This window comes from Conger conger, chromosome 2 (assembly GCF_963514075.1).
Source record: "Conger conger chromosome 2, fConCon1.1, whole genome shotgun sequence".
Lineage (NCBI taxonomy): Eukaryota > Metazoa > Chordata > Actinopteri > Anguilliformes > Congridae > Conger > Conger conger.
In genome coordinates, this window is record NC_083761.1 from 57392713 (window position 1) to 57404906 (window position 12194).

Consider the following 12194-nt stretch of genomic DNA (forward strand, 5'->3'; position numbering starts at 1 on the left):
TGCAAGTAAGAATGGAAAATGAAGAGTTTGTACGACTCATAGGTGGCTGTATTTTAGTAAGGGGCATTAAATAAAACAGATGGTATAACAAAGGGATTACCAATTCCCTAGAGAGATCTGCTGGGTTTGGATGGGGACTGCCGACTATTTGATAGAATCCTCTGATAATATAGGCCTGCTCCAGAATCAGTGTCTTTATACTGAGGGAAGACAGCCCTCCTTTAAAATCTATGCCAGCTTGACCAGCCTGAAAATTGAGCTGCTCTTGCTGGCTATCAGCTGGTTAACCAGCATGGCCAAGCTGGTCATAAAACTGCTATAGCTGAACTAGTCAACCAGCTAAACCATGTCAAGCTGGGAGTTAGTCTGAACTGGTCAACCAGCTACCAGCTGTTTGAAAACCTAGCTTGAGTTGTTTTTTTTCAGCAGGGAGGGGACTCGTACCTGCACCAGCTGCTGGGTGGGGGTGGCCAGGATGCGAATGGTGCTACAGAGTTTGGCAAAGAACTTTTCAGCCAGATGAGTCAGGCCCATCTTCCCTGCCCAGTCCAGCACCATCCGTAAGCAGGTCTGAATCTGAACCGCTCGAGAACGCTGGAACCAGCCTCTTGCAGGACCTGAAGACAGACACACACACACACACCAAAATGTCACAAGTGTGTAATAAAATCAACTGTACACTATTTATTGTACAACCTAATTTGAGGTGTAGATTACATGCTGTACTAGCATTCAGATAGTAATCTGCAAAAAAATACCATTTTATAAAAGGCAGGACAAACCTTGCAATCGAATTGGTAGCAGTGATAAAATAACTGTATACCACTGCGATGACTTTCAATGCTTGCTCACAGTCCTATTCCAAGTATCACTCTGCGGCTAAGTGGTCGTTCAAGTCAAAATGAAGTCGTTACATGAAACTTTAATTAATTAATTAATCCCTGCTCGTTTGCAAATCCTGGTCAACATTGTTGCGAGGTGACATGCAGAGCTACACAACGGCCTCTGGTTACACATAATTCAGAAACTATCCGATGCGGGTCTCGAGGCGAGAGATTTGTGTCCGTAAGCGGGCTGAAGTGTGAGTGCTCTGACCGACACTTCTGGACCGGAAAAAGCAGAGCAGTGCTCGCCATGTCAAGCAATGTGGCTTCTCTAAATAATAAAATGAGTAGACCTACGCAAATGTTTGACAGTTTTTCAATGTTTGCACAATGTGAATGTACAATTCAACATCGATAAGGCATAAGCTCTTGTTTTCGCACTCACAGTAGCTTGCAAGCTAACTAGCTAGCCAGTTTGGCAGAACAACGTTAAGAGTTTACCAACGTTGCATACCAACCGCCTGACACTATCTGTTAGCACCATGGAATTAATTTATTGGTAATTATTATTGTAATTGTTAATAAAAAACGCTTTAATTTGGTTTGTGTCTTTAATATCTATATTACCATACTTGGTAACCATTTCATAAAAGCAATAACTCACTCCAGGAGGTGGTATATTGTAATTTTATCATAGCTGAGGGGGTTTTGTCCGGCCCGATATGCAGCGGAGGTTTGTTCAGTTTTGAGTTACAATTTAATTGTTTCGATTACATTCCAAACTTCTTTTACAAGGATTGACCTGGACTTCAAATTAAAGTTCAGGAAGAAAGCTGATTTCCTGATGGTGCAACAAAGATTGCTTTTCTCATAAATTTAAGAGTATCAGGAAAGTTATGCTTATTCTTGTCTTTCTGGGAATTACTCCTGCTCTCCTGGGAAATATTACAGATCCTGAACATTCAATCAACAGTGCATTCAGAGATAGAGCACAGCAATTCTGTAAGCACACTGCGGCACAGTGCAGAAAGAGAGCACAGAGTCACTGTAAACACACTGCAGCACAGTGCAGAGAGCACAGCATCACTGTAAACACACTGCAGCACAGTGCAGAGATAAAGTACAGCATTACTGTAAACACACTGCAGCACAGTGCAGAGAGCACAGCATTACTGTAAACACACTGCAGCATAGTGCAGAGAGCACAGGGTCACTGTAAACACACTGCAGAGAGTCCATCATTACTGTAAACACACTGCAGCACAGTGCAGAGATAAAGTACAGCATCACTGTAAACACACTGCAGCACAGTGCAGAGAGCACAGCATTACTGTAAACACTGCAATACAGTGCAGAGAGCACAGCATTACTGTAAACACACTGCAGCACAGTGCAGAGAGCACAGCATTACTGTAAACACACTGCAGCACAGTGCAGAGATAAAGTACAGCATCACTGTAAACACACTGCAGCACAGTGCAGAGAGCACAGCATTACTGTAAACACACTGCAGCACAGTGCAAAGATAAAGTACAGCATCACTATAAACACACTGCAGCACAGTGCAGAGATAAAGTACAGCATTACTGTAAACACACTGCAGCACAGTGCAGAGAGCACAGCATTACTGTAAACACACTGCAGCAAAGTGCAGAGATAAAGCACAGCTTAAAAAGTCCCAATGACATATGCAACTTTACTACGACTAAGAAGATTGATTAAATTTGCAATGTGGTCAACTTAAATAACCCAGGCACTAGACATAATTGTAATAGATAGAACATAGCTAGCTTTTGATATGATGACAGAATGTTCAGATGTGCATATATTAACATTGACAAATGTGAAGAGAAATATGATCTATTCTGACAGATAAAAAAAGGCAGCATCCATTGCCTACATAGCATGTTTTGCAAATGCTAATGCACTTTGTCTTGTTTTCATGCTAGTGCATGACAGACCTGACACAATAATAGGATTATCTCATGTCTGGGGTAATAATCTCAACACCTGTTTTCTGTAAAAAAATTAAATAAATTCTCACACAAACTACAAGCAAAAACATATGTGATTATCAGTTCAAAATGATACTACTGAGATTCTCAATCCATTATGTAACATTTTCTGTTTATAATCGTTATAATTAGCTGGTATGCACTACGGGAGCTGTGGGTGTTTCCCTGGTGGCATGGGAAACCAGTATTCTGGAACTGTGACAGTGAAAACACAAAACGCTGCAGTATAGAACAGCCAATGAGAAGTAAGTACCCCCAAGTGTAAAGAGGCCCTCTGAGGAGTAAGACTGTGTGGCCATCTACACCAGTGTTAGTCTGCAGGTGCTGAGACTCATACAGGTGGTGGACCTGACGGAAGAAGGCAGGGCGGGGGCATAAAGAGGGACTCTATTTTCCGTTTTATCTGTTGTAATGTATCACTAGACGCCTTCCCTCCTGCTGCCGTCCTGGCCCGGTTGCCATGAATGCTGAAGTACAGTATGGCAGGAAGCCGACTGGCTTTAATAATGAACAACCTGCACAGTTCAGAACCCCAGATGACCCGGTAATACATCACGACACAGTCAAACCACGCTTAGGGCTGCATCCCAAGTGACTGTTCCTATGCGGTGCAGAAAGGAGATTTTCCTCATTTTAGGGCTGTGTCCCTCACACCCATATCCCAGCAGGGCTGGACATTTGTACACCAAACATGGGTGTGCACATTTGACTTTCACAGGTGTACTTCACACAATTATTTGAGTATATTTTAAGTACACCATCATTGCTCAGTCGGTGGTTAAAGCTGTAGCGTGTGCACGCGCGTTTCTCAGAGAGTGAGGGCTCTGCGGCGGTGAGGACAGCAGCAGGGCCGTGTGCGGTGGGAGACAGAGGGGCCACGTCTGCCAGCTCATTAGCGCTGAGAGATACGGCCCCGGCGCGTTGCTGTGAGACCGGGCCGGCCCGAGACCTCGTCTGAGCGGGAGATGAGTCGCGTCTGCCGTAATGAAGACGCATGACAGCCGGCGGACACGGCTCACAGCGAGGCGGCCTCGACGTGCCGCCCGCGTTATCACGCACGGCTGCTCCGCCAGATACGGCCAGCACTTTACACCAGCGGCCCGCGGTAATAATTTAGCTTCAATATGCAAAACTGCTCTGTATTAATATGACGAGACTGCCATTTATCACCCAACAAATGTTTACAACACCCTCTGGTGCCTGTTGTGAATGGTTTTGAGATGAGTGGTTGGTGCTCATTGATTTTTTCCTAAATATTGCTAGCAATAATGTTTACACAACCTTTTAATAATCTAAAAAGCAGAGCAACCGACACACATCTGACGTTTTTGTACATTTTTTTCTGTTTTGTTTCAAATGAATTAATACCAGAAATGTAATACCACTGCTTAATACCACAATTCTACTACAATCACTAAAGCCTGTCCAAACACGATTTAACTGAGAACCAGAGCATTTGTTATACTGTAGCTTTATTGGAAATATTTGTTAAATCTAACATGTGGACAGAACTCAACACTCATACTATTAAAACACTGTAATTCAGTGTAATTCAACCATTTAGGCAGATAAATGGACTATTACATTGCTGCTTATTGATAGACTGTCTGAGAGGGCAGCAGACCAGAACAAAAATGATTATGTTTAAGGTGGCTGAGGGCTTAGACTGGGTCGGCTGAGCTTAAAATTGGGGGATGCAAAGGATAAACATAAGACAAGACCCACAAACAATGCATATGACCACCACACTTAAATGGGCCAAGGAGTTGTATCACATACCGTAGTCTGCAAACCTTCTTTGGCAGAACCCATTGCCTAGGATTTTTTTACATAATTAACATAATATGAGGGTTAAAAGCAATATAAAGGTTCATATCATCCTTGTGAATGTTCAATAGCCATTGTGCGGTCTGGCAGCGCTCACCTTTATCCAGCAGCTGGTTGAAGAGTGAGACATTGGAGAAGAAGAAGAGATACGCAAACATCTGGGACTGAATCTCCTGGTGGACCTCGTACTGCTGCAGCAGGTCCTGTGTGGTCTGGAACACCTGCAGAACCTTCCGGACCGGCTCCGGAAGCGGCCCAGCCCCCCTCCAGCAGGGCTCGTTGTTCTCCCCCTGGAAAGGGTTGCAGTCCAGCAGCCCGGGAAGAACCACATACAGAGACTGGAGGAGAGAGGATAAAAACGTGTCCTTGTGTTACAGAGCAGTCCGTAAGTATTTGGACAGTGGTACAATTTCTGTTCTTTTGGCTTTGTCCACCAGCAGATTGGATTTGAAATTAAACAATGAATGTGATGTTAAAATGCAGACTGTCACCTTTCGGTTGATGGTATTTGTATCCATACTGGATGATCCAAGTAGGAATTACATCCATTTATATACATAGTCCCCCCCATACTCATTATTTCATTTAAAATCTAATGAGCTGGAGTACAGAACCAAAGGAACAAAAATCGTACCACTGTCCAAATACTTACGAACCTCACTGTAAAGCTTGGAGTTTGTATCATTGGCCCTGTTTACACCTGATTAACACCATTCGGGGGTGTCCGGATTTCATGCAGATCGGGCTAAACCAGGTGCACATGAACCCAAGATACATTGGAGAGCTGATCTCCCAAAGCCCCTCAGGAGGTGGTCAGAGATGCACTTGTCTAAAGTGTAAATGCAATTGCGTTTCTCATCCACATATGTCTAGGGGTGGAAATGAAACTTTGCGTGCTAAAGGGGAATGAGCCAAGCACTGTTCTCTCCCACCCATCTTAACTCTGTTCTCTTTGTAAAGTAGTTCTCTGGCAGGGGCAGAGAACAGCTGCAATAGCAGCCGCTGCATGAAGCAGCCTTCTCCTCTGCTGCTTTCCACGACATGCCTGACGTCTATGACGGCTTCTCCCTCGCTTTCAAATAGCAACAAAAAATGCATACAACAACCCAATTTCTTGGCCGCTTGCCATATTTGGAAAGCTGGCCGTCAAAATTATAGTGAACAGCAAGCCCAATTGCCTGGATTTTATGAGGGAAAAATAAACCGCAGATACACGAGACGCATGTTAATGCCCGTTGTAAATGCAGACCTGTTATATCATGACTGCATACAGTATGAGACACATGTTAACACTGCCACAGTGTTGGGTACTGCATGGATGTAAGTTGCTCCAAAACAATGAAATATCTATCACCTATTTCCTATCTGTAATTCTTAAGACTCAATTGTTATGACTACACTGCTAACTCTTAATAAATGCTGGAGCTTATCATTTAGCAATTAAAGCTATTCAGTTGATGAGGTGGATCGGTAAAAAAAACAGACCTATTTAAATGCTGGCATGTTATCTACTGTTTGGACAGCGCACACGTTCTATGGTCGACCAGATGGTATGTGTGAAAGGTTACAGCCTGGCGAAGATGCAGCAAGGATACTGGATAATTACACACACACACCAAGCAGGACACTGGTGAAACAACAAAATCCTTTGACATTAGATTGAAGGGATATTGTTTTCTTGCCAGTGTCTTGCTTCTTGTGTGTGTGTGTGTGTATAAATATTCAGTACCCTTGCAGATAAAAGCAGCTCCATTTGACAGCCCTGCTACTCTAACCTAGTTTCTACTGGACCTGGACTTAAATGTCGCCAGATAGCACTATAGTTACTCCCCTGGGCTACAGGAAACAATTCTCTTATTATAGGTTAAATATGTGGTCTTCGTAACTGTATTGTACCCCAGTGTGACAGTAACAGAGATGTCCCACAACAGAAATGAAAAGAAAACAATGCAAGCGTCTTTTGCTGTGAGCTCCAGAGAGAGCCCCGGGGACCAGCACGCACGTGACTGGGGTAATTATCTTGACTTAATTGACGATAGTGTGGCTTACCCCTGACAGGGGGAGCGCACCACTAATGAAATTACAATGGCACCTCTCAACACCTGCAGGGGACCCATCGATTCCGAGCCCTTGTCAAAGGCTAAGTGAGCAGGCTGGCCGCCATGTCTCCTGCCGCATTCTGCCCTGTGCGGGGGAGTGTCACCTTGGCTTCGGTCACTTCACCGTCCCTGCACCAGATGGGTGTCTTCCCCAAGGCTGCCCGTGGTCCGGTCAGCCGGAATCAGGGCAGGTGGTCCAGAACTGGGGCGCTTTCTGCAAAACCCCTTGTGTCCCTGCACTAAAATCCACCCATGGACAGGTTGACCGCACTGGGACTCTGCTTGAACAAGTTCAGCGCTGATATATAAACGTCATTCTCAGCAGGTGGTCCTCTACACATAAGAGGGCTGATTAGGGAGGTCGTTTGGTGTCAGAGTGAGCTGAAGTGCGACTCTCAGGACCAACAGGCCAGCAGCCATCTGCTTTGCACTCGAACGCTGGCTGCTACCGCTACTGCTAAGTAGATTTTATTCTCGGAGGGGATTACATCATTTACCATGAGCACAGTCATCCCCACACTTACAACATTTTGTTTTCTCCACCATTTTTAAGAGTTTGTTTTAAGCATGTGTAAAAACTACAACTACATGGGCAGAATGCTTCTTTCCAAGTCTACCCACAAATCGGGAGTCCTCGCAAAATAATTTGACAATGTTCGCTGTGTTGCCTCAGCATGTCCCTGCAATAACAATGCCTGTCCCCAGAAGATTTTGCCTTGACTGAATGTGACAGCAGTGATTTAGTAAAGGACCATTGTCCCTGCACTCTTTTCAAGGTAAAAGGTTAAACAAAAATAATTTTGCCAAAGAGGGACAAAGGCGTGAGTTTACAGCAGTCTGCGGCTGTTAATAGAGCTGTTGTGCTGAGCTCCTTCCCCTGTCCCCCACGTGCACTTTACAACCCTGGCACATTTACAAAGCCTGCTTTTATTAATAGAGCTGAGGTGATGCAGGCCTGGATGACTCCCAGTGCTCTGACGGCTGGGTGCCACGCCCTGCAGATTGGCCCTGAGATGTACAGTATGCTACAGAGCATTTACAGTATCGCTCGTTCCAAACCGCCCATCACTGGTACTGCTCCAGCTCTTTAATCAATGTGTGGCACTAAAAGCTGACCAATAATAACTCACCGCTAGGCACATTAACTGTGTCCCTACACCGTGACCCAAGATTGCCACTGTATACAGCAAATATAATTAGCTGAGGTAGGTAAATGGCTTTACAGAGACACAGAGCAGGAATGTACAGTACAATTGTCGACAATGTCATACAGAACACCCCCCCCCACATTAAATTACCTTTGATATTTTAGATAGAATGTCAATTGCCTTTACATGAACCATTGTAGCTTCCAGTAACCAGATCACCAAAAAGATACATGGATACATTCCTTACCTTCGTTATGTAGTAGACACACTGCTGAAATGTGTACATGATCACTTCCTCCAGGACTGTCATAGCCTCTTCATTGGCTGATATTGTAGCAGAGAGCAAAGATTCCTTTGAGCCTAAAAGAATATTCAGGCAATGAATTTAGGAATTATCGAAACATACCATCCAGCAAAACTAAAAAAACTACCACTAATACTACCATAAATAATAGCACCATAACTGTTCTGTCTATGCACCATGTACAGTGCAGTCCATAAGTATTTGGACAGTGACACATTCTCTTTGATCCAGAACCCTCTCCAGGATGTTGGCGTAATTACGCCAAAAACGACCATCAAACAAAGATGTGTCACTGTCCAAATACTTTCAGACTGCATTGCATATACATGATTACATACATGCCTCCACCCTTCTAATGGAAACTATAACTGCATATTAACCTCTAAGGGTAAAAGGACAGATTCATTATGTTCACTATATTCCTCTGTAATTTTATTCATCCTGCAATTCCCAATCATGATGCCACTCCATCACTCTTTCATGTGTGACAGTAAGTAAACAAGCTTGGTTTGAAATCTTGGATCAAAAATCCACACACATCTTCTGCTATGGGTGAAGTCAGCCTACTGCTTTTGTTACACTCTGCCAGCTGCCAGCTAAGCTATTGCACAGCCTGAATGTGGCTCTGATACACCTTTGTCTGATACGCCTTTGTCTGCACGTTTCAAGGCTCACACCTTCAACTTTCTCTCTGATGGGTGAGCAAAATGAAAAGCAAAACCTTTTTCATTCACATTCTTCTCATGAATCATTCTTAACCTTCACCATCATATTCCAAAAATAATAATTTAGGTTCATTTACTTTAGGTTAAGCAATGCTCAACCTTTTTTGAGCATTCATTCAATAAACAAGCACACAGAGACCATTTCCATGGAAACAGCTCCTGTTGGTGTGGCATGTGGTGGTGCAGTAAAGAAGTCGGCAGTGGGATTCTTTCCAGAGCGATAATCTCCTAGACCTCTGCATATTGTCCCTTGGCGAGCTCCAACTGAGAGTTAGCATTCATGCAGGGGATAAATTGGACAGGGCTCCTTCAGAGGGCACTGCTCCCAGCCAAACACAGGCTTTTACCATAATGGCATTCTCACTCTAAAGGTTACTATTGCGGCAGATTGTTTTCTTGAGAGCGGAAAATATGCTGACAATAAGAAGGCTCACATCAAGCATATCAAAACGCTAAGAGGGTATACAGTATAGAGTGAAGCTAATTCAGGCAGGAAGATCACAGTAAGATGACAGCATCTACTACCAAAAGCGAATAATTGTGATCTTCATATTGTTATACTGTATACGGTACTGTATTAATGATATTGTGTCTGTTTTTCCATGATCCACCCCAGTACACCTCTTGGCAACTATTCTGTCTTCACACCATTACATTCAGAAATTATTACCAATTTCTGTTTTCTTACAGCACCTCAAATAATATATCTAAACAAGCCTACTGAAATTCCTATGTTTTGATGGTGACCACTTTTGGGCAAAATGTAATTACATTATTGTACTGTAACTCATTATTCATATGCTGAAATTGCACAATGCATATTCTTACTATGTCTGAAACTAGATTTTAATTTCACAACATATTAAATATTCTTACCAAAGAATATAAATAATGAAAAGGCACAAGATTCAACAAGGGCAGAAAGGGTGTCAGAAATTTTGGAAAATGATAGTGCAGATCTGTTTTCATAAATAAGTAATAAAAAGCTTAATCTACCATGAATCTGTCTACTACAATTTATACAAATCTCTAGAGCACACCTCTCCTTTAGAACTTTAAGTTATAAAGACCTTAACAGTACGGTTGAGTACAAAGACACAGCTTTAGCCTATGCTAAGTTGGACAAGCAAAAACAAAGACCTTATGCTAGAAGTGTTGTTTGACATCCTCACTTACAGCACGAACACCCTACGGAAGAGTGCTGCCAAGTCTGCCATGTTCACTTACAAAATAAATGCGTTATGACAAGAATGTTGTTGACATGCTCAATTATACAGTCCCTAGTAGTTTTGCAGACACACAAAGACCTCAATCTTTTCCCTATGAATGTTTTCAATGTTTCTTTAAAATGAGCAGCAGGAAAAACAGGAAAAACCCTTAGGGATACCAAGAGTCCTGCCACAATTCCTTGGTGGATGCAAAACAAATGTAAGCAACAAGTCTTCCCATATCAAGCACTGCATCTGGGACCTGGCATACAACATTCCCCAGTGGTGTGCTGACAGGCTCAAGGCTTCCCGGGTGCTAAAGTGTTAGGGTGGACTTTACAAGCCTCATTCCCCGCAGCCATTAATAACAGAACAAAATAATAATAAAAACAACATTGCAACACCAAAGGTCACTATGGTGCAAGGACACTGCCCGTTCTCACCATAGCGAAAATTCACCTTGAAGTATCTGGTGATCACAAGGGCTCCATTACTTGGAAAATCAAATGTAATGATTTAAATGAAAACACAATACCGGCCCACATAGACACGGGTATTGTTTTCCAATTTTTTTGAGTATGTTGACAAAATATAGGTAAAGGTGAAGTGATGGGTTAGGTTCTTAGGTTCTGACTCTGTCTGGAACAGAGACCTAATACAAGGACACAAGGAGGATGAGGCCAAGCTAATCTCGTGGGAGATACAGTAATAGCTTTTCCAATGCTGGAAGCTGTCACTGTTAATTACCTCCCAACCATCACGCAGCAGCAACAGGTCAGCGTTGTACTACTCGCCTGGTAAAGAGCATAAAGCTGATCTGGGGCTCTTCTGCTCAGACTACACACCACGACTCTACACACATCTACTGTGCCTAAAACTCATGCTGTCAAATACAAGCTATAGTACCAAGTAGTAGCACATAGTACCATGGCGCCTACAATGAACACCAAGCACAATGGGAGAAGCTCTCAGAGAGACCTCTTAATATATGGCTCCAGGTTCACAATGATATGTATGACTAATGGCTCCGGAGCCCTGCGCTCCCACAATCTTAATTAGTGCTTCTTACATTAGCAGCCCACATTTATCATGAGAGGTTTCAAAGTGAAACGTATTCACTGAAGATTCACACACTGTATTTAAGCGTAGGCCTCACTTACTTCCACTTTTGTCAAGTGAGAATTCTCAGTGATTTCCGCGAGAGAAGTGCAGCGGTCAATTATTTCCCCGCGGCGGATACTCTTGAGAGAATGTAAGTGCAACAGAGAGTGTTTGCACAGGACATACCTTTAGAATCCAGCTTTTCAATGCTCTGCATGTAGGTGGGGGACTTCTGCTGGATGAAGTAGAGAATCTCGATGGCGTTGGACATCCAGAAGAAGATGAGCTGTAGGTCAGGGACCAGGTCTGAGATGCTGAGCAGAGAGAGGGAGGCAGGATCCTGGCTAGAGAGGGAAGGCATGGGGGATCAAGGCCACGGTTACCACATTTGTAGTCTCTGCTCATTCTTAAAGACTTTCAACCAAACATTAATCGAGCAGAAATGACGTACAGCACTAACTTCCATTCCAGATTGGTTTCCAGCTAACAATGCAGTACATGCAATACATTTTCATATCAATTGCAATACAGTGGCAGTACAATAAAAACAGCCATTAAAACAGGGGTTTAACTGCAACTGGCCTTAATACTAATATTAATATAATTGGAGGCACATTCTGTTTATAAATATAAGATAACAGAAAAATGTATCTGAATTCAAATTTCAGGAGGGCTTAAGCTTTACTATCAGAGGCATGAGGGCTCTGGTCAACAGAGATGTTTGCCTCCCCGTCATTTGGGAAACAGAGAATGCTCTAAGGTGGAACACGATACTCACTGCTGAGCTTGCTTCAGAGCCAATTCCTTTGTCTTGTCCTGTGAGAGACACGTGACACAATTAGGGACTCATTCAACTTTAAACGCAGCGGGAAGGTCTAACCTTTTGATGCCTTCCTATGAAATAAATTAGTCATTAAAGAACGTATCTGAGAGATGCAGACCC

The 12194-nt window shown here is 43.2% G+C and overlaps 1 protein-coding gene across 1 annotated transcript in view; it reads right to left on the minus strand.

The window, feature by feature from the left end:
* The window catches only part of radil (Ras association and DIL domains), a 37497-nt gene that overhangs the window by 9224 nt on the left and 16079 nt on the right, over positions 1 to 12194 (minus strand). The window contains exons 5-9 of the mRNA XM_061230471.1: positions 12030 to 12067; positions 11438 to 11595; positions 8161 to 8273; positions 4764 to 5004; positions 445 to 617 (exon numbers count right to left, since the gene is read on the minus strand). Coding sequence (XP_061086455.1) covers positions 445 to 617; positions 4764 to 5004; positions 8161 to 8273; positions 11438 to 11595; positions 12030 to 12067 — 723 coding nt within the window. The remainder of the gene's footprint in view (positions 1 to 444; positions 618 to 4763; positions 5005 to 8160; positions 8274 to 11437; positions 11596 to 12029; positions 12068 to 12194) is intronic.